General features: G+C 37.1%; 5 protein-coding genes across 9 annotated transcripts in view; 2 read left to right on the top strand and 3 right to left on the bottom strand.

The window, feature by feature from the left end:
- Nucleotides 1–5,097, bottom strand: part of LOC106166199 (E3 ubiquitin-protein ligase MYCBP2) — a 49,532-nt gene extending 44,435 nt beyond the window's left edge. For both annotated transcript variants that reach the window (XM_087010021.1, XM_087010022.1), the window contains exons 1-11: nt 4,584–5,097; nt 4,113–4,185; nt 3,726–3,953; nt 3,061–3,214; nt 2,430–2,626; nt 2,005–2,140; nt 1,669–1,778; nt 1,335–1,400; nt 1,017–1,113; nt 696–766; nt 63–204 (exon numbers count right to left, since the gene is read on the bottom strand). In XM_087010021.1, the coding sequence (XP_086866147.1) occupies nt 63–204; nt 696–766; nt 1,017–1,113; nt 1,335–1,400; nt 1,669–1,778; nt 2,005–2,140; nt 2,430–2,626; nt 3,061–3,214; nt 3,726–3,953; nt 4,113–4,185; nt 4,584–4,699 (1,390 nt within the window). In that variant the 5' untranslated portion in view covers nt 4,700–5,097. The remainder of the gene's footprint in view (nt 1–62; nt 205–695; nt 767–1,016; nt 1,114–1,334; nt 1,401–1,668; nt 1,779–2,004; nt 2,141–2,429; nt 2,627–3,060; nt 3,215–3,725; nt 3,954–4,112; nt 4,186–4,583) is intronic.
- Nucleotides 5,098–5,370: 273 nt separating this feature from the next.
- Nucleotides 5,371–9,773, bottom strand: LOC106166223 (small ubiquitin-related modifier 2). Its single transcript, XM_013544710.2, has 4 exons — nt 9,656–9,773; nt 8,292–8,417; nt 7,856–7,927; nt 5,371–7,562 (listed from the first exon to the last, which is right to left on the bottom strand). The coding sequence occupies exons 1-4, from the start codon at nt 9,668–9,670 to the stop codon at nt 7,506–7,508; spliced, it is 270 nt and encodes an 89-aa protein (XP_013400164.1). The 5' UTR covers nt 9,671–9,773; the 3' UTR covers nt 5,371–7,505.
- A 130-nt stretch (nt 9,774–9,903) lies between these two features.
- LOC147762906 (uncharacterized) lies at nt 9,904–15,804 on the top strand. Of its 2 annotated transcripts, XM_087010024.1 has the most exons (4): nt 9,904–9,967; nt 10,177–10,284; nt 10,698–13,130; nt 13,532–15,804. In XM_087010024.1, exon 3 carries the CDS (start codon nt 10,740–10,742, stop codon nt 13,107–13,109), a length of 2,370 nt encoding a protein of 789 aa, XP_086866150.1. In that variant the 5' UTR covers nt 9,904–9,967; nt 10,177–10,284; nt 10,698–10,739; the 3' UTR covers nt 13,110–13,130; nt 13,532–15,804. The 2 variants fall into 2 exon arrangements, with proteins under 2 accessions (XP_086866150.1, XP_086866149.1); XM_087010023.1 differs by having other exon boundaries at nt 10,698–15,804.
- LOC106166181 (uncharacterized) lies at nt 15,469–18,526 on the bottom strand. Of its 3 annotated transcripts, none has more exons than XM_087010026.1 (2): nt 18,369–18,526; nt 15,469–17,418 (listed from the first exon to the last, which is right to left on the bottom strand). In XM_087010026.1, exon 2 carries the CDS (start codon nt 17,411–17,413, stop codon nt 15,854–15,856), a length of 1,560 nt encoding a protein of 519 aa, XP_086866152.1. In that variant the 5' UTR covers nt 17,414–17,418; nt 18,369–18,526; the 3' UTR covers nt 15,469–15,853. The 3 variants fall into 3 exon arrangements, with proteins under 3 accessions (XP_086866152.1, XP_086866151.1, XP_086866153.1); XM_087010025.1 differs by having other exon boundaries at nt 18,346–18,513; XM_087010027.1 differs by lacking the exon at nt 18,369–18,526 and adding an exon at nt 18,173–18,334.
- LOC106166180 (uncharacterized) lies at nt 18,302–22,152 on the top strand. Its single transcript, XM_013544651.2, has 2 exons — nt 18,302–18,450; nt 20,247–22,152. The coding sequence occupies exons 1-2, from the start codon at nt 18,441–18,443 to the stop codon at nt 21,803–21,805; spliced, it is 1,569 nt and encodes a 522-aa protein (XP_013400105.2). The 5' UTR covers nt 18,302–18,440; the 3' UTR covers nt 21,806–22,152.
- Nucleotides 22,153–22,458: the final 306 nt, after the last annotated feature.

Raw genomic sequence — 22,458 nt, 5'->3', positions numbered from 1 at the left:
TGCAATATTTGACGTGTTTGAAATATGTGACTTCTCAACAAAAGCAACTTGAGGCTACTTACTTATGGTGTGTATCTCTGCTTCAGGATCATAGGCTGCTGTTCCAAACACATCCATGCACTTCCTGGCCAACTTCAGAGGCAGTTCACTGACCAGAGGCATGGGGGAAGTTAGGGGGCTAAACGTTCTTACCACAAACCCATCCTATTTAATAGAATTAATTTTACCATTTGACAATCTAATAAAATTTTTCTTGTGGTATATTTACAGATGTACAATTATATCAAACTTGATGGCAACATTGCTTGTCTGTGTTCATTTCACTGTTTGTGTTCCTTTCAATAGGGATTATCAAAACCTTGTTTCATAGGCCACCGCCAAAAATACAACGGCAACACCCTCAGTATTCTAAAAACATATTTTATTGTCTGAAAAAACAAACAGATGAAAAAGAATACATTTATATTTCTAAGAGGAATAACAGTGCTGTGACCCTTATTGGGGATTGATGCACCAGCAGAGAGACGAGGTACAGGGCAATAAATATGGTGTAGACTCAAAACTAGGTGGCGTTACAAGTTAAAGGTGTTGCAACAGGTAGTCAGAGTCAAAAGTAACTATGCTTGTTTTATTGTCATTGTCTTATTAATATTATAATAATAATAAGATTGATAGGAAAAACTATAAAAACAAACCTCTTTTGCAGCAGCCACATGTCCCACCATGTCTCCATCACTGAACATGACATTTGGGCCATAGCTGTCACCTGGAGTGGGACAAATGACAAGGCTGTCACGGTGATTAGGCATTTATGAACAGCTTCCCCTCCCACGCCCCACACACATTGATTTCATTAGGTATTTGAATATTTTTTCACTATTGACTTTTTCATTGTTCTTTTTTAAGTTTACTTTTCAAAACACAGCTTGGTTCCCACATTTTGAAAATTCAGAACACATTATCCAAAATCTAGAAATGTTTTTGTAACATTTAAAATTTATGGTGTGATATTTTACCCTCTATCAGAAAGGTTGTTTCTTCTTTCAGTGTATCTGGGTTCACTGTAGCAAGAACAACATGCATGTCCATAAGACTTCTATAAAACAGCTTTTCCTAGAAATGTATAAACAGAAAAGTTAATAAAGACACAAAAATGAAAGCAAAAGCTGGTTAGATTTTGTCTTTTGTTAATGTAAGTAACTAAGGTTTTGTAAGTACAAAATTTTGCAAAATTGGTATGAAAAAGATCTTTGTCACATATATATAGATTCTCATTCTAGATAAACAGTGAACTAATACAACATTCCCATGTATAAACTTTGACTATCACTTACATTAGCAAACTCCAGCCAGCCCCTGTCTTTGTTGTGAAAACTGGGATTGCATCCATACACATGACCCTGGAAAAGAAGCAGAGAAGACAATGTGATCATATTTAAATATACATTGTCAAGTAAAACCTTCCACAATAATACATACAAAATGTGAAAAAGTATCCTTAGCCTACATTTACCAAAAAATCAATTCAACAAGTAGGGCTTTTTTACCCTTACATATGCTGAATGCAACTAATAGATAAAGTAACCATGAGTGCTTTACTTAAAAGAAAAACATTGCACTGGCCACTGTATCTTCTGCAAATCTTCTTCCTGCAATATCAAAACGTACCCTAATAGTTCCACTGTAGCCTGAGCCTACTTTAGACAGCCCATGCTTGGTGTGTATGTACAAGTACTGCCCATCACTGGCTATGGCAGAATATGGGGACTCTCCTTGGCCTGAAACAAAGATAGCATAATTACGACTTCTAAGGGTAACAGTCTGCCCAAGTTGCTGGGATGTGACTGTAAAACGTTTTACTTATTCAACTTGATATATACCCATAATCATGCATCTTTACTAAGTAAACTGAACATTACAGCATCACCAAACTCTCAAAGACCAAACTTGACATATTTCTAAAAGACTAATTTTTGACCTATTTCTCAGTTTTAAATTACTAACCTTTGTCCTCTGTAAGGTGAACTTTATCGACCAATGCCTTCCTCCTAATGCCACAAGTTAACCAATCAGGGCCATAGGTCCGTCCTAGCAACACTGCTTGCACACTGCGCTGCAGAGATACCAGTATACCTGGAACCTAGGATACAAGCAATATATCCTTTAGAATGAAACTAGAGATAAATACAAGCAGGCTGACCAGAGACAAATCTCGTTTCAGGTCCATTAGTTAGAAAAGTAAGATCCTTCCAGACATGTTTCTATGGTATTTATTTTGGTAGTCTTGCTTCATTGTATTTTTTCCTTCTCTTAAAACACAGTTTTCTTTTTAATTATAAATATATAAAATTGTTGAGGCTGTGTGATGACCCAGGTAAATACTCATGAATTGCACAAAAATTTACAATTAACACAAACACTGCTATTACTTTTATGTTCTGTGTCCTCAAGGGGGTTGGACTCATTAACATGGCTGAGGCAGCACTGAGCAGTTTTCCTGTGTCTCCCCTGGCTATACACAGGCTGAGGAGACATGTACAGGCCAGAGCTGTCAAGGAATTCCCTTCTTTGGGAGATGAATCCCCTTGAACTACTGCCAGCTCCATGAGTAATTTATACATGGTGTCTGGAAACAACATATAACAATAACATTTGATAAGGTGAGATTTAAAACTGCAGATAAAACAGTGAAGTTTCTGTTATAGTTCAGACATTAATTTTACTGAAAAGAGATTATTGAGAGTAGGAATAATTGTAAAGGAAAATATATATGGACTTTAGAGTAGAAAAATGAAATGATAGTTAAACACATATAGGGCATGTAGTCACAGGGAACTAAATAATATTGATGCACAGTGGAAAACAAAAGAAAAAAACATTTGTTTGTCCTCACTGTTGATTGCACTCCAAACTCACAGATGACCTATGACATCTCAGGAAAAAAGACTGAAGTATATCTAAGCAGCACCCATGATAACACAGTGCTCACTGATTAACACAAATGAACGTAAAAACAAACAAGCCAACATACGCAGCACAACTAGCACAATGAACAATTACCTATCACTTCTGCTGGTTCATTCCGTAACCCCTCAGGTTGTTGTCCTTGTAACATATCAAGTAAAGCCTGCAGTGCCTTGGTGCACAACTCTGGGTAAGCAGTCCTGCTTTCTCTGATCAGCTCAAACACTCCACACAAACCTATACCCACAATCTTGAAAGAAAGGGAATTTTCTCATCATTATTTAACATTAAATAAATTCCATTACACCACACAGACATACATACCACATCTGCAAAAAGGAAAATATGACTATGGATTTTATTGTGATTATCATTAACCATATAACAACCACGCAAAGTGTTAAGGTTAATATCAATGATCTGGGCATCAGAGAATTTGAATTCAAACCAAATTTAAGAAAATGTGATCTTGTTGGTTACTGACTAAACATGTGTAGAAAAACTATATTTTCTGACCACTGAATCCTTCATCTGATTCTGTCTTAAACCAAAAGACCAGAGAATTACAGTCAAAATAACACTATGCAAAATGAGTTAAATTTTCTAATTTTCTTTTACAAACTGTCTTTTGCCAAACTATAAAGACGACCAAAACAATGAACGGTAATCTATAAACACAGACCATGAATGAATTGTGTACATGAGAAAACATGAAAGACAGCTGATCATTTTATCTTTTAATGGTTATTTCTGTACATTACCTTGGCAACCTTGACAGGTGGCTCCTTCAGCTTGTCATCCACATCTTCATCACTTTCCTCATCTGACCCTTTGTCAGTGTTTGCCTTGAAGAAAATCTTGGCAGCCTCCTTCACCTGCTGTTCAAGCACAGACTGGCGTACGTGAGAGTACACTGTAAAAGTGGAAGCATTGCCATGGAGCTCGATCTGGGGGATGTTGGGTTCCTGGAAGTCGGGACTGGACTCTGGCTAGAAACAAAGAATCATAAAACTTGTCTAGAATTGTTCAGAACAATACACTTAGAACTAAATAATCTGGTTTTGATACTCTTATTATTGATCGTTTACAAAGACTTTACTTTTTTAAGAAAAGAAACTTTTATATTATTACGGTATGGAAAATCTTACCTTATTTTTTCCTTTGTCCTTGCCTTTCTGCTTAAGAGCCTTCCGACGAACTTTTCTTTTCTCTATCTTTTTCCTAAAACATGAATTTTTATATCTTAAATATCATTAAAAATTACCTGCATATTTTGATATATGGTGAGCTGGCATTTGATACTTGTTTGATTCCATGCTAATTTAATGTTTGCAACATCAACAAAATTCAGACATGAGCAAGTTGAACCGTATGTGCCTCCATCAACTTTCTCCACCTCTTCACCACAAATTACATTTGGTTAACTTGGAAGGTTGTTCATAAGAAGTCGAAATGTTTTAGTAAGCCCAAAGAAGTATCTTTCAGTCCGCAAAAAGTATTGTAATATATCAATGAAGAGAGAGAGAGAGAGAGAGAGAGAGATGCCCTAAATCTTAAGTAATATACCGAGTAGATGAATATCCACTTGTATTTTAAAATCATTACATAGTTGTACTTACTGTGCATCATCTTGCTTGTGTTGAAAGAGTGAGTGGAAATAATTGCTTAGGACGTCGCCTTTCAGCAAATACTCGGCGTGGTTACTGCGAGAACCAGCCAGCACCGTAGTCGACATATTTGCCACTTGCCTTCAATTTCTCTCTCAGAATATGTTTGGCTGCACTATACCTTAATTTTGCATCCACTATTCAGCCCCTAATGGAATTTGATTTTGCACAATCATTTAAAAACACCGAAAAGCGTATTGCGACCAGTCAGTCGCAACCTTCCTTCCATATCGATCCTGTGACGACTTCCTCAAATTGGAAGGTAGGGCACCTTTTAGGTTGATCTTTTCTCCTAATACATCTGTCTTTTTCCTGTCCGAGAAAATTAATTAATAAGTCAATTAAACTGAATTAATATGATTCGGCAGTTCAATTAAAGTACATGTACTTCAACGATCGCGTTAATATTTCATCAAACCCAAACCTGTGCCCCTAACAGGACCTCAGCTCGGCGTAAATGAAACCTTTAATAACCTCTAAATGCAAAAGAGTGAAGGCGTGGAATTTAGCACCTTTGCGGAATTTCCCCGTTATTTTCGTTTTCCTTCATTTTGATGCCATTCAGATACATTGACGTGGAAATTCATCTTTGCAAACAAAAATGATTTTTTTCATTATAAACATGGAGATTTATTTTAAATTTTCAAAGAAACTCAGAATATAACTGCAGTTTCATTTTTCATAAGTGACGTCGCAAATGCTGGCAATCATAACAAAAAATTCCCCTTATCAACGCGCCTTTCCATTTCAAACGTTTATTAGCACTGTACAGTTTTTGCGTTGTTTTATATCCTGGAGATATGTTTAACATTAGCCAATTTTTTCAAAAAAACATTTTACATACCGCTTTAATGTATCTTTAGTGTTAATTTCCAAATAATAATAATAATAATAATAATAATAATAATAATAATAATAATAATAATAAGTGCCTTCAAATGAACATAAACACTGGAAATGTAACATTACAGATTTTGTCTAGAATTTTTACAAGGAATAAGGAAAGTTTAACAAAATTCAACTATAAAGGAGCACACAACTGTGATTAATATTGTAAAACTTTTTGACATTTTTGATTTATGTAACTGACACTTACAGTATATAACAGTACAAAATAGTTTCATTTTAATAAAATGTCTGAAGACTACACAGTTGGTAAAATGTAACTGTGAACACAATCTTAGAGTTAATAGTTCACATATTTATTTTGGCATTTCAATTACCTCTTCCTGAATACAACAAGTTAAACTTTCTGATGTATTAAACACCAGTGGAGCCACATACAGTGAAACCTGAAAGCTCAGCCAGTGTAGGATAAAATAAGAATTTTAGGTAGAGGAGAAATGGGATAACTATCTACAAAATTCATTTTCATTAATGCAAGGTGTATTTAAAGTCTTTCTAATAAATAACATGTTAAATTTTACAAAATACCAGTGATAACCAGTTAACTATCAAAAATAAATAAACATTTTTCTACTCTTAACATACAAGTTGTTGACCTTTTCTCATCTTATCCAACTATTAAGCAACCTGACATGTAATTTATATACTCTAAAATGTATTTTAAAAATACCACGGATCATACGAATAGGCATGCCATGTAACCCTACACATTATGTCAAAATTAGGGAATTGGGAGGGATTGATTTTTATATTGACAAAAAAAAATTCAATTTCAACATATCATCCGACCCAAAAATTCAAAGCTCCTCAACCAAATGACATGGCAGTATAAATATATTAGTAATAAAATTCAATTGAAAAATCTAGCATTTTACTGCTCTAACAGGGTTCATACATTCACGGACTTCCTAGGTTTTAATTTCATGTACTTCAGAAGAGCTTTTTGAATGCAAATGAGAATGCACTGTCATTTATAAGTGTACATACCAAAGATAAAAGACAAGTAATATTTCACAATTGTCTTTCAAAACATTAATGCTGAAACATGAAAAGAATAAAATCAGGTGTCCAAATAGAGGTTTCTCCCCTTCTCCCAATTATTGTCTACATTCAGTTTAAAATGATAAGATTTGAAATCATTTTTGACAAATTGTTTAGTGACTAAATTCAAGAAAAAATGATGGAATACTTCACTAGACCACAAACCAAATTCAAGGACTAAATTCAAGCACTTTTCAAGGCTGTATGAACCCTGTATAAGGACGGTAGATTATGCTCTCCTTTTCAACTTCTGAAACTGCAAGGTAAGTCATTTATCCTCAAAACAAATTTTCCTCGTTTATTAGGTCAATTGCACATTACAGAAATTTGATCAATAATATGGAAAATGTAAAAATATCTAAGTAAGTTTACAAGTACATTTTTTAGAAAAAACTAGTAACCCTTAAGGGATTACATACTGAAAGTAAATTATCAAGCGGTAAGTTAAACTAAAAATTTCAAATGCATAGTGAATTATACTACCTCTATAAATGGGATTCTATTTCACTATGTTGTCTTTTAAATTTCAACATATCATCTGATCCTAAAATTACAAGTTACTATTGTAAATGTATGAGGCATGTACAGGTGAAAGTTTAATGATATGATACAATGAAACAGGGCTTCCCTTTAACTAAAACAGTATATATTTTGTACAATGGGCCTGCCTTTTCTGCTGAACAATCTCAATCAATATGGTCCACCTGTTTCCATTACCTTATTATTTTTTTAAATTTTAGCTGAGCCCATGGACGGTTCAACCATAAAATGATAACTACAAGAAAGATTAGCCTTGGAATTCACCACTCATAAAGTGTCCCACAAAGTCTGGAATACTGGCTCTACTTATTTGGCAAAGATAAAACATGTCTTTTACACCCAAGTGGTGCAGCAGTTGTGTTTTTCCAGCACTTCTGCACTGTGGGGTTAACCTCCTGTCTGCTGCTGAAATACATCAATAGCATCTCCTTCTTCCATAGCTAACTGAAATAGACAAAAGAAGTTCTTATTTTAATCATGTTTGTTATAGGTCGCACCTAATTTCTTAGGGTACATTGCCAATGAAACTATTGTTCTATGTAGATCAATCCAACTCTGCAGGGACTGGCTGAATGCGATCAGATTAACTGAATGACACGCCTCTTAGAGGAGCTAGGGGGTGATTAACTTTCATGTACATTCCATCGCACAAACACACACACACACCCCACCAGATTTTTTCAAACTTCTGACTTGTAACCCATGATCAATCTCCTTAAAATGATACAAGTACTTACTATGTTTGGAGTGTCATTTTCATTGACTGGACTGCCATCAAACATGAACCTGACAGCCTCTTTCCTAAGGCCCTAACAAATAAAGAATAAAAGAAGTTAAGTCTATGTTAAACATAAATGCAATGCCCTCTACAAATGGACATTTCAAAAGAGAAATTATAAACTATAATGTATTTTTCAGTCCACAGAGTATAGATTCATCATATTGATAGAAAACTTTAAACTGAAATTTTAAGTTTATTTCTATGACTCTTAATTATATGACAAAGAAGCAAAAGTAATATGCTTTATAAATTAAATTTTTTACCTATAAGCAATTTGGAAAAAAACAACATTTCTCTATTAAAGCCCTTGTTGCTCTCAATGTATTCTGAAAAAATTATTGGTTAACAATATAAAGCATTACAAATTCCCTCCTTTTAAAATAAATACTCACAGCTCTGGTACAATATGCATTCATAAGTTTCTTTAAAGCTGTGTTCTTTTTTATCCTAAAATGCACCACAGATCCATCCTGGCCTGTTACTTTCAAATTCAGCAGATCTTCATTATTTTTGCTCTCCTGTTATTAAAAAAGAAAATGCCATTATAATAAATATGTTTTCAAAACAGCATATGCTATTAAACAGACATGAGCCTGGTTTTTAGAAAAAAAAGACTCTGAACATTTATTGTGGAACCAAACACCTTACGTAAATTTTGGGGGTTTAATTGCTCTGGGATCATATAAAAAAGCTGAGTTCTGTGATTCTTGGGATAAAGCTCACGTCTGATTAAACCTTTTGAACTCAACATCAGTTTCTGTCCAGTCTGGCTAGTAGATTTCAGGTAGTATACAGATTTATAACGGGCAACTCCCTGACAATCAACAATAGCAGGACATTAGGCAACAAAGGATTCTGAAGCCAGAAGGCATAAGCTCTAAATACATGTTAAACCACCATTTTGATAAATTGGGACGAAATAAGATTTCAGTTCTACATAATTAATGCAAGTATAGCCATGGAAGACTTTTTAAAAGAACTTTCATTCTTTTGTTTCACATTAAGATCAGGTAAAGCATAAAAAATCCAATGTTAGCTCTTTTATTTACTTTTTTTTTTTTGTATCAACAGCTGGAATATCCATATAATTACATGCATGAGTTTTACCACTGAAAATCAGAAAATTGCAAATAATCCCTCTTCCTCTTGGCATGGATATGAAACTTAGTCAAAGCAAAAGGGCATTCTTTTAAACAATGTGCAAATCACTTCTAATGTCACATTCTTATTACTGTAACTTAATTCAATAGTGTTTTTTCTTTTTCCAGAAATATTTGTGTCTACTACCCCTGTAAGCATCTTCAGCACCACTCACCTACATGTAAAACATAAGGGATAGTGAATTTAAAGATGGCAAATATAAATTTGCTTTCTAAACATAAGGAGTCAGTCCACATACACTGTACAGTATCTTTCAGTGTCACATTCAGTGAAAGCTAATTAAATATAAAGTTCACTCCTGATAAAAATAAAATTAGCAACTCAATTATCTCTATTGTTGTTTGTGGCTTACAAACTTAATCCTTTTTCATAATACACAAGCTTAAGTTCATGAGACGCGCAGAAAAGGACACTGTCATCACACGTGACGGACAGGAGCGTCTCACAACTTGTCTGGAATTTGGTTGGAACATATTTTCAGAGGCCCTTAGTCAAGTAACAAAGTTGAGATTTTGATCGAAAGATATCTAGAAGCAGAAAATCAATTAACAGTATATATCATTTACTTAATTTGACGTATCACTCTTATTTTTACCTTTTTATCGTCCATTTTGGTACTTATTTGTCGTAGTCCAGAGATGAAAAATGATTGAATATTGGCGCACAATGAGGTGAGTGCTCAGCATAAAATGCTTATTTTACCATTGCTTGGCATTTTTCTAGACCACATTCCAAAAAATAGAGAATTTATACTCTAAAAAATCTTTTTGTTGTATCTCTTTATTTCTACTAGGTATCTTTCATATTTTATGTTGTCAATAAAAGGTTATTGTGATTGTCTTATTTTCTGCTGAATAGTGCTAAAGTTAATCCCCAATTTCCGGTTTCGAGCTAGGGACTAAATAGGGTAAGGGTTTACCGTGTTCACCTGAAGTTTTTTTTCATTTGCGAATCGTTCTGTGTGCATTTGAGTAATTACAACTCAGAGTAAAGTTCCGATATTTATTGTTCACACCTTTACTTGCACCATTTAGGTCAAGCAATTATAACCAGTAGACTCCGCCCCTGGAAAAAATGTAACTACATGTAATGCTAACAGAATTTGTTTGTCTGCAGGTGCGTCCATAAAATAACCAACGTGGGATAACCAATCACTGAATGCATCTTTAGAAATGTAGATTTATCAGGCCTTATTTGTCATCATTCGTCGTGGGAAATGCTAAGGTAAAACTTTGATATTGATATGTTGCCTGTACTGCAGTACTCTTATTTCATTTGTTGTGAATTTTTTTTTTTTTTTTTTTTTTGTTTCTAGCACTCTGTCAGCTAGAATATCTAAATTATAATAACAAATGTATTTGCTTTCAAACTATTGAGCAGTAAACAGTGTTTTTTACATATTTAACAGAAAATAAGTTCTTCTTAGGTCACAGAATGATGTGCTTTTTGCCTTTTATTAGAGATGGCCCACCTAAGAAAATAGCATTCATTTTAGATACTGGCAATGGATGGCAGAGGTGAAATTCCAGTGGAATTAATGGGATACAAGTTACATTCTTTGCAAGAGCAAAATCTACTTGTAGGAACTAAAAATCAAATTTATTTTTTCAGTATTAAATTATTTTATATCATTTCAGGTGTGATCTCATACACAATGATGTCCAGTTGAATTTAACAAAATGCAAGCCATAAGGGCAGCTAAGGCCAGTCTAACCAACACAGTCAGTAATACTGTCAGTACCATACAACAGTTCTTTGTGAACTTGTGGGAAGGCTTCATATGGATAATCTACATCAGACCCAAACTTTTCCTAATATCAGTGTATGAAGGCATAGTAGCAGGGTTGATAGCAATATGGAATGGGATTTTGTCTTTTGGCCAGGGGATTAAATATGTGGTGTATGATGTACCGATAGCATGTGCCATAGTGACTGTCCGGGGTATTAAGTATACTTTTTATACCAAACCAAGGGAGGTCCTTGCTATCACTTGCATATGGATCAAGGAGACTACTATAGCTGTAGGACAAGGATTAAAATATGGACTCTATACAAAACCCAAGGAGTGCATAATATATGTGACTACACAAACCAAGGAAGCCTGCATAAGGACAGGAGAGGGCATTAAATATGCCTGTTATACAAAACCCAAAGAAATTGTTATTGGTGGTTACAATTCTACAGTAAGTGTCGTCTTTCATGCAGGAGAAACAGTAAAGTTTGTTGTATACACTTGGCCAAAACAGGTTATTTTGGGTGGATACACTAGATTAAAACAGACCTTAAGGGATACAAAACTGTTCATTTACAACATTGCTTTTGGATTGAAGCAGTCTGTATATGTAAAGCCAAAAGAAACCCTTGCCAGTGGCTGGTTAAAAACCAAAGAAGGGGTTAAAAACTTTTGGACAAATGTTAAAGAATCTGCCAGACGAACAAAACATAACCTGTATACTCGACCAAAGGAGTATACTATTGAAAAAGTTCAGAACCTTAGAAATGGTTTTGTAAGAGTATGGAACTACACCAGTCAAAAAGTAGAAGATGCAAAGGACTGGGTTTTCAACTTCAGAGAGAATCTCAGCAAGAAAAAGGAGCAGTTCAGAGCACTACCGCTCCACTTCAAACTCATTTACACGACAGTCTTCATTGCTTTCATGTGTGTCTTCACTACCACAATGCTGCTGGTGTGGGACTACTACAGAGGCAATTACTCCAGGGTGGCACACAAGACTGAACAGATCTCTGCACTGTTTGACAGGTGTGTACACTTAGTTGAACGTTTCCTCTGGTACCTGGCTGGTCAAGTTGCCACAGCAGGGAGACACGTGTTGTGGGCTCTCCTGGAAGTTCTAGATTTTGCCTGGGAAATTGTCTGTTTTCTATTCGACATACTTTGTACACTTGTGGGGTATAAACTGCGATGGCTAGTCAGCCTAGTGGCATACTTGTTCAGGCTTCTCCGCCTTGTTTTCTTCATCATCACAACACTGTGGAAAGTGGTCTCCTTTGTTCTGGAGAAGTACAACATTTACAGAGAGGGGCTGTTCATGTTCAGCATGTCTGTGGTGACCATCTATTGTATAGGCCTGACAAGGGACAGACTAGAATCAGAATATGAATATGAACATTCATTTTCCCAGTCTATGCTGCCTGGAATTGATGATGTGGATTTGCCACCATATGAGGGATCGCAACCCCATGAGGAACTATCAGCCGAAGAAGAGGGGGAGCCACATGACCCCCATGTGCGAAAGCGTGTTCTACAGCAGCTCTCGGAGGAAGATGACGATGTGATGTACGAGTCCATGCTGCCAGACGATGCAATTCCTGATGTAGACTCACTTCTTGAAGATGAAGGTGGCGTAAAAGACACTGTGGGGTCAGAGTCAGTCAAGGGAGTAGGTGACACAACAGACATCACAGTTGTGGAGAAAAATGTGATGTACACTGTCATCCCTGAAGAGGAAGAATATGAAGGGAGTAAAGATGAAAAACTATCCAGGAACATATCTCATAGTGAAGTGGAGTCTCTGGGACCAGCCCATAGACTTGATGTTGATGTTGATGATGGCAAAGCTCACACTTCTCTTGAATTAGACTGCCCAGTCCCTGCAAGAAAATACTCAGAAGACAACGACTCAAATCCTCATGACGAGTCTGGTTATCTCACCTCTTCTGATACAGGTGTGGCTCCATACAACAGACAGATCAGCACAGACTCCTACATGTCAGAGAGGGCCAGTGCCCTGAATGAACTTGACCTGGTGATATGCCAGGAAGAATCTAAAGATCCTGAGGTGATTCAGGCTGAGACTGAAGCCATGGGGCAGTTGGAACATGTGATTTCAGAGGCTGAGGCTGAGGATTTAGTGGAGGAGGAGGAGGAAGAAAGAGGGAGAGAAGTGGAGGACAAAGAGAGCAATGTAGAAGAGAGGGGAGGAACTAGAGTGGAGGACAAAGAGAGTGAGCAAGGAGAAACAATGTGGTTAGAAGAGACATGGGAAGTTGAAGGAGATTTCTCTGGGGGATATTTATCAAAACAATGAAATTAAATGTTATTCCTTTAAGTGAGTACTATCACATAATTTGCTTTGTCTTAATTTAAAGACTCATATCAAATTATTGCTTTACTTTATACGTATTTTAATAGAAATAATCAATCCACTTTTAATGGTATTAAGCATGTGTTTATATTGATATGGATAACATGTAAACATCGTGGTACTTGAAAAATGATCATATTTTATCATTAATGGAAGGTTATATGTAATACTGCACAATATGTCAAATAATGTGGAGCAAAGATGTAGCCAGAGCAGATGTATACTACAATTTTACATATTGATAAACCCATTTTGAATTAATTTCTCCTTGCCTTTTATAACATTTGCTATATTTCATTTTATGCCCCCCCCCTCCCCTATTTTGGTTGGCCCAGCAATAATGTTCCCATGTGCTCTTTCCCCAGCTGCATAAAGCAACTTCAGTTCATCAGTCCTCTATTCTACATGTAAGGCTGTACCTCGAGTTGCTTTGTATGGACAAGGACACGCCCCTCCTTTGGTCAGTTGACATAAGCCATCATGAGATGAGACTAACAGTTGGGGTGCGAATGCATTGCCCTGATCATATCCCAACTTAAATGTGAGGTTTGAACTACTAGTGGCTTGAAATGGACATGTTTATAGTAAGGCCAGTTGTTACTAATGTATGTGCAATTTAAGAAAAACTTTTTGTAAGCTTGGTTTATTTCCCTTCTCAATGTTTTGTTTTCTCTGTTTGTCTTGAATTTAACCATAAAAATTGGAAAACATTATAATGAATAACATACAAATTATAACCGATTTCAAAAGCCAGGTGTAATTATTCTCCGAATATTATACATTTAATTTATATATGTTATCTGGCTTTGCAGTGCCATCATACCAATTTTATCATTGCTGTTTAATAGGTAAAAGCTTTAGAGGGAATAATTTATTTACACCTGGTGGTAGAACTTTATGATAAACTTTGGTACATTACAAGTGAAATTTATTAAAATTATACTCAATTTTGATATTTTTTACAGTTATCTTCATGTATCTTGATTTCCAATTTAGATATTGAATAGATTTGATTGTGAATTTACTTTCTTGGTGTGGATAAAAAAGTGTGGACTGGTTTTCAGAATGGTTTTTTCAGAGAATTGTAAGTGACATTTGTCTGTTTGTCTATACATGGAGCAAAGCAAAGAAATTAACTACCATCTTTGAATTCACTATTAACCAACAACAACAACAAAGACGACCATCTTGAATTCACTAGTAACCAACAACAGCAGTTTGTTATTATTATCATTATTTAATTGTTATTTAGCATTATTTACAAATGTGATTTAAGTGTTGAATGTGTACAGTAAGTACTTGATTAACTATGCTCTGTATCTGTTTACCTTTAAAAAGTGTATTCATTTGCCACAATATACATGTTATCTCCATTTTAACTTTGGTGCTTTACAAATTTATAATGGTGTTTAAGTATCTAACTACAAATAGTGTTAACATAGTTGTTAGTCACCGTTTGGTACCAATATTTAAACCATAGGATTGGGTTCACAACACCATAGTTCCCCAGTGTTTGTCATGGATATATGTGAAGTTGTTAGCTAATTTTTTTTTTTTTTTTTTTTTTTTTTTTTTTTTTTTTTTTTTTTTTTGAGAAACTGATTAGAAAAATATGAAAGCGTGGGTTTTATTTGATACAATATATTGAAATTGTGACTTGTTAGGAGGCAGCTGCTTAGGAAGTTACATAAGCGGGACCATTCAGATGGAGTAGAGCCAAGTGCTAGCAAGGCAGCAACCTAAATATGGCGGACCTACATGAAAGGAAGACTGCTTAATCCTGTAATGGGTTCTCCGCCTCTCACACGCTTCCCCGCATGTCATCCCTGCAGGGGCACAGTAATTAAATCTCGGCTCAATTCAAGCGGTCAAGATTTGACGCGTGGGGAGGCATGTGAGAGGTAAAGAGGCCATTACAGGATTAAGCAGTCTTTCATTCACGTAGGTCAGCCATATTTAGGTTGCAGCGTTGCTAGCACTCGGCTCTTCTCGATCTGATAGGTCCCTATTACTGTTTTTTTATCTCATCATATTTTCTCTTTTTTAAACTTTACTTCAGATTGAGAGCCAATGGAATCAAAAGTATTAAAGGTGTTATGTGCAATTGTGTGATTTTAACAATAAAAATTCTTTATGATTGAAACTGTGTGCTTCCAAAGAGATATCTTCTACAAATTTCAATGTACACAGAGGTTGTAACCATTTTACACTTTTTATGCAGAAATTTTGTAAGAATACTGTATTTTCAGTTATGCTTTTCACTTATGTTTTATATGTTAGCTCAGAAATAGTTAAACCATCATACTTTTAATAGAGAATTTATGTACGTTATATTGTATAATGTGCATGTATAAAATATACAATTAAATGCATTTTATATGCAATGGACTTGCATTTTAATCATATCACATACGAAGGAAGGTAGAACAGCAATGAACATTAATATTTTTGGAAAGAAATCCAGGATGCAGGCTACTTAATGTTTAAACAAAAGCTTAGCATGACTAAATTTAGATTCAAAGGCTGAGCATGAAAATACAGACATTGGTATTCCCTTTCCTGACGGAGAGAAGGCGAGATTGTAACGCTATGTACAAACAAATGCAAATAAAAATGTTTTTGTCTTTTCAATACTTTATACAGCTAAATGGATTTTTATCCGAATTGCCAAGTAATTAGCAATTATTCTATCTTGAAAAATGAAGATAACAAAGCACGACTGTTAAGTAAAGTGTGTAGAAAAATCGAGATGACGAGAGACGGGAACCATGAGATACCACTCTGACACTGACCGCGGTCAGATCCAGCCATTTTCCCCAACGACCACGATGCAGGGAACAAACTGAAAAATGGCTTGGGAAGGACGGACCATAACCCGGATAGGGCTCAAAGCTTTGGCCCATGCGCCATTTTAGTATGTTACCAGACCGAGCTAGGTCAATGCACTTGTACCTTGGTCGGCAACCATTGTCAAACGTTGTCATAATAACCAAACCGTCCAGATCGGTGACTTTTTCAAACCCTATGTTTTTAAATGTGCCCACTTCAGGCAGAAGGAGAGAAGATTCGTTTATAATCACTTTCAATCCTTGAGCATCTTTCCAGGTACCCTGAAAAAGCTGGTCAAAGTTGCCTCCAGGAGTTATCCTGTTGAAGCTGCTGTTACAGTGTTTGCAACTTTTTAGGCACTCGTTGCCATAGACCCCGAAAAGTCCACTTGAGCAAACTGCTGAGGAGCAATCGGCCAGGTCGTCAGCGCAGTTGTCCTTCTTAATGTCGCGGGAGAGGGACATTCGGATAACCATGCGTTCTGAAATCCTTGCAGCCTCCTCTACATCGGGGCTCATATCCACGAGAGCGCCATAGATAAGATGAGCATCAAATTCCATACCTGGATTTTTTGGGAACCGGAGAGTGTAAAAATCACTTTCTGCATCATTCCCCAACATGAATCTGAAGACGTACCCGCCTTCCTCCCATACCCCAATACAGAGAGTGAACAGATTTTTTTCACTGCCAAATGTGAAACGTAAACCAAAAGGGCGACAAATATTGTCCTTAAAGTCCATGGTCACATACTCTCCGGGAAGGCACTGGAGTTCGAGTGCCAGATTATGGCAACGCTCATCTCGGAATATTGACTTGCGATCGTACACTGTCTCATTCCCAAGAACAAACGTATAACCACCAGATGCAGGGCAGTCAAAGTCACCTTGCTTGAGTGGATCACTGAAGGGCGTTAACTTCCGCATTAAAACCCATGGGTCAACCTGCAAGTTGGACTCCGAGCACGCCTCTGACAACTGGCTGGGGCGTTGGGATATTAACCCTGAAACTCCGATCTGTAAAATATTGGAAGTTCGGTTATATATCCAAAGGCATCTAAATCCTGAGTTCGATCTATTCAGGCTCTCAGACACAAAGTATGTTTGCCCGTCAACGTATGACGACTCCCTCCCCATGACCAGCTCCTCGCACGTCCTGTCGTAAGGATTGAATTCCGTCTCGTTGAAGGGCCACCAACCTGAGCGCAAATCAGGATTCATGGTATTCGCTGCAGTCATTCTGTCCGATGAAAATGTGATCTTCATTCCAAACTTGCCGAGGTAATCATCGTCTAAGCTTGGTGGGATGAACCTGTGGAACCATGTGGTGTCCCATAAAATATTTGGGAATCTGCACGCGCCATCTGATTGCGATAGTTGAAATATCACCAACAGTAACCGTATGCTTTTGAGAGAGACCATTGTATCTGAAAGGAGTATAATATATATAATACATATGAAACGCATTTCATACGTCATTGGTTAGATGATGATATGTTCTAAAAGAATGAAAACACTTGATATATGGAAGCCCTATTGGTTGTTCCACAGTTACTGTGCAATGCTGTATCGATTACTCTGTCCCTAATGTAAACACTACAGGTAAACACTACAAATGGAATGCATGTGATAGATAAAAATGTCTGAGATACATTGCTGTTTCGGCTGTATTCATTTCCAATGCAAATATAATTCCGTCTAAATGCTTATTCACAAATGTACCGTTTCCTGGTCTTTCTTCAGAACTTCCAACAGTTGAAAATTCAGTATCATATCTAAAAACCTATTTACGCTATGTACAGCCCGATGATAGCTATATTTTATTGAACGCATTGTTCATTACTTAACTGTTCGTTATATACTTTTAAGACCATGGAAATCACGCGTATAGATGTTTATGAATGGTAAATAAAAAAGTCATTTTCGTTTCAAATTGTCGCCTCTAAACAGCACAGTCAATCAAAATATCTACAGTAGCTGTACAACCTTACTGTACAAGCAACCATGCAGAGCCACCGTTTATCCGCATGCCACATATACCTTTATCTAAATCTACCACAAGTGCTATAAATAACATCCATGACTCTTTTTATAAAGAAGGATGAACCAAAAATTCTTCACCGGTATGAGTCATACCTAAATTATGCACATTTACAAGTATACGAGAGAAAGAACATTAACCGTTGGTAATATGCAGTCTTGACCTTGACTGACATTGCCCATTCCCTACACCAGTTCCATAGTAAATCTACCAACAGTCAGTTTTATACACCGACTTGGATGCATGTAGGCCGGTAAATGCCACTTAAGGCTGAATCAATGTTGTAAATTCGCACAAAAACTGACACACTCACGTCATTAAAGAACCATCGGATACCTGAAGCGCCACTTAATAAATCCAATGCGAAGACGCTAAACGTGGACAGCTACCACCTGCGAACGCTTGGCCATGCGTACAAGTAAGTTGACACGTGATTGTGTTTATTAATCGTTGGGGTCACACGCATACAGGTATAGTTAACACCAGAACTGACCATTGCATATGGACATGCATGCACTTTAGTCCAGGTGCTAGGCCTATAAGAAATTATCGACCTGGGAGATTACAGAGGATTGTGTGATTAATACATTAAAGTATAGACGGTGTAATTAAGCGACAACGCCTACTTATTTGCTTGATGTGTATACATACAGTTGATATAGTGAGAGAATAATATTAAAGTTAATGACACAGTACTGGTTGTTCCAGAGGATAACAAAAGTGAGGGGTGCATGCAGAGCCACAAGTAGGCCCACGTGCTAAAAACTGTCCATAACTGAGCTAACTTGGAAAGAAAATAGACTGATTGACGTCGTTACATGTCAAGTTGTCTTGTTGGCTGCCTTGTCCGGCTAGAGTCTTATTTAATGCGGCATTTGTAGTTAAACGGCCAATTTGGGGTTTTGAGAAATGTAGCCAACAAACAAGAAATCAATCTTACTGGAAATTTCACCAATTTTTCCTCAGCAACGAAGTGTACATTATCCTAAGGGCGTATTCCCATAGATTTTAGATCGATCTATCCCCTTGGGGAGTCTCAAAAGATAACTGTCAGTTAATCCGGCTTAAATGTCCACCCCGCCTACTACAAGCTGTAAGGGGGTAATTAACTTTCGTGCCCGCTCAGCTGACAGCTATTTAGCGTGAACCCCCAGGGAGTTAGGTCGATCTAGTTTGGATCGACCTAATCTCCGGGAATGGGGTCTAAGTCGTTGAGAAAGTTTCACTTATGAATCCGTTATGAGCTTTAGTTTACTTATTTTTAGTGTCGGAAAAATTAATCAGTCTTTATCATTTCACAAGAGACTAAAAAACTAGAAACCTAGAACTGAAAAACGGCTTTAAGGATCTTTTATGACTTATGATTTTTATTTTTTCGGTGTGCCCAAACAAAGAAAGGTAGAATCATGTGATTTTCAGCATTTATTAAAACATATTCCCTCAGATATCCTAAATTTCATTGCAATATCTTGAAAACTGTTAAAGTTATTTAACTGTCAAGTGTTTGAAATCATTAACATTTTTCTAGCCATCCTATATAAGCGCATAACGTCTAAATGTACATTTAGCTTAGTGTACATTGTTTTAATCATGTTTATGGTTTGAAGCACCGGCATTTAATGCCACCTGACCACATTTAATCACACTGAACACTGAAAGCTATGTCGGTGCTCGAAATGAAATTAGTCCTTACATTCCAGGTAGCAAAAGTTATTTTGAAGTTATAGAAAACACTGCGAAGGTAGGCTCACTCTCGTGCGGACGTGTGTGTGTAAGAGCGATTTGTTATGTGAAGCTACTTTAAATATCCATGGCGTTCGTAATCGGAGGCAAGCTTTTCTGTAGCAACATGAAAGGAAATGAAAATGCTGAGCGTCCCTGTCGAACTTTAATCGGTAATATTCAGTTGTTTCCAATATTATATGAGGCGCCCCATTTTCAAAAGTTCTTGCTTGAAAGTCATTTATTGTCAGTCGTCCATACATATATTAAGAGTGGTAAAATCCACGGTAAGTGGATTTTACCACTGCTATTTTTACAATCTATATATACAAATTTCATTTTAATAAGTAATTACAATTTCATCGCATATTTATAGATGTATAGGCCTGTCATTGCTTCTAAAATTGTTAAATTGGTTCTAAATAATAAAAAAATTCTTTCTCTTCACACGTTTCTCATTGATTCTAATATTTTTCTTTCCAGAATTTCCAGTAACCATGGATATGAACATTATTCTCGTAGCCCTCTTACTGAGTGTCGTTTCCTACTCTTCTACGGTGTGTGTGTTTCCAGAGAGTGTCCAGATACCGCGCACCTGGTACCACAGGTATATACCTGTTGCCTATAGCAACCCCGATGGAAGTAGTATATCTCAAAGGGCTGGCTTAGAAATTAGATTCACATCAACGAAAATGGAAGCTATTTTCACACTGAACAACCGACGCTGGCCTTTCAACTCGTCTGACTTTGACTCCTATGTGCGGACTTGCGTAGAAGTGGTGTCTGAATCAAACGCTACCTACGTGGACGGACAATCTTATATAATATCCGAAAAGATCGAAAAGGAACCTCTCCGCTACCGTTGCATGCAGCTTGTGAATCGAACAAACTTTGTGTTTCAAGTGAAACTGTCTGCAGCAACAACTGAAAGGCCGGATACAGGCGCGACATTATGTGGGTCTATTGGACTTGACCCTTGGCCGATAGTTAGGTACACATATGACAACGAAAGCATTACAGCAGCGTGCCCAGCGGATGGCGGTTATCCTTTCTCTCTTTCGAATCACACGCTTTATACCGAGACAGGTGCTTCTGCCGCAGAAATCCGCGCCAAAAGATGTCAGAACTTGGCCCTGGACTTGGAGTGTTTACCCGGGGAGAATGTAAGGATTGATTTTAAGGATGGGTTTTGCGAACCGTATGGTGTTGTTGCCGATTCCCTGAAGAGTTATCTGCAGTTACAATGCATTGCGACCTGGAAAGAAAGCCACTACACATTTCGGCTACTCTCTCGATACAGTGACTTTTACACCCTTCGATTCTCAACAGTCCACGACGACTCGTTCAAAGCTTTTCTTTTTAAGGGAGCCATAATTGACGCCTCCCTTAATCTCAATCTAGCAAATTCCATTTCGAGGAATCTCTATGTCGAACTCTCAGTGACACGTAAACGTCAGTATGATCTTTGCGAAAATGACCAGGCTGACTGTGAAAGCCCTAGTTGTCTCAGAGGTTTGTATAACCATTTTGCGCATCGCTGTCTCAAAACGTGCAATTTGTGCAATGCCACGTATAACGCTTTGACAGTCCCGTGTGATTTCGAGAGCGACCTTCAAGGTACCTGGAAAAATGCCCAGAACGAGATCTTAAGGATCAACGGATCCTTTGCTAAAATTCCGGGCTATGGCCAATTTCAGTGTATCGACGTCAAAAGGGTACAGCAGTTAGAGGGTACGGTTGTTTTGGCCACATTTGACAATGGCTGTCGACCTAGATTCAAATGCCTCAGTCTCATTCGAGAGCGATATACACTAAGGTGGCGCATCGGCAAAGGGTTCGAACCTTGGCCGGGTTACGGACCAACCCTGCCAGATCACGTGACGGTATGCCATGCCAATGCCAGGCTACAGTGGAGTGAGTGGCGCTCCCTGTCGCCGGTAGATGTACTGCCAGTGCCGGGCAGCGCTTCCCGACACGTGGGCTTTTTGAAAACATTTATGCTAGCATTGCTCCACGCTTTCTGCCTTTCTTGTCTAATTGACAAAGTTTAAACGTAATACGTGAATAACTTGTCGGTTTATTTACCAGTTTTGCGAGCATTTTGCATATCAGGCTGCAATCAGTTGCTAGCTGTTTTATGACCTTTTTATGAAGGCCTAATCATACATTACTTTCATTATTATGCCTTGCGTCACACGACAGCAAATCACTGACGAGGTCTTATGCGTTTCTTGCGTGTCCGTCTGCACGGTACACGTTGAACTATATGCAACTATGAAAAAGTAGTGTATTTTTTATCTTTTATCAACAGAAATATTACAGAAAAAATAAGCAAAAGTAGCTTTGCATGTAACATATATAGCATTTAAACTGCAGTGCTTTTTCTTCTTATTTACACATTATTACAGGGGCGGATTTAGGCCGTCTTCTGGGTGTTCCGGAAGACGGTCAGATTTTCAAGTTTACATTGTCGGGCATCTAATGTTTTCTGTCGGAAGACGGTCAAAACTGGAGGATAGATCAACAAAGATAATTTGGAAGACTGTCAGAAAATATCTCTGGATCCGTCCCTGTTATTTGTCTATTCCCTTATTATAATACTTTATTTTCTGCGTGTGGAATAACCGAATTGGTGAATTTTCTCTTTTCTGTTGGATTTGATTGTGCGTGGGAGTAGACCTACTACTTTCTAGATACACATCTG

Source organism: Lingula anatina, chromosome 3 (genome assembly GCF_051362555.1).
Source record: "Lingula anatina isolate TDL-2025a chromosome 3, LinAna3.0, whole genome shotgun sequence".
Taxonomy (NCBI): Eukaryota; Metazoa; Brachiopoda; class Lingulata; order Lingulida; family Lingulidae; genus Lingula; species Lingula anatina.
The sequence above is the reverse complement of the archived record's forward strand: the minus strand, read 5'-3'. Positions and strand labels throughout refer to the sequence as shown.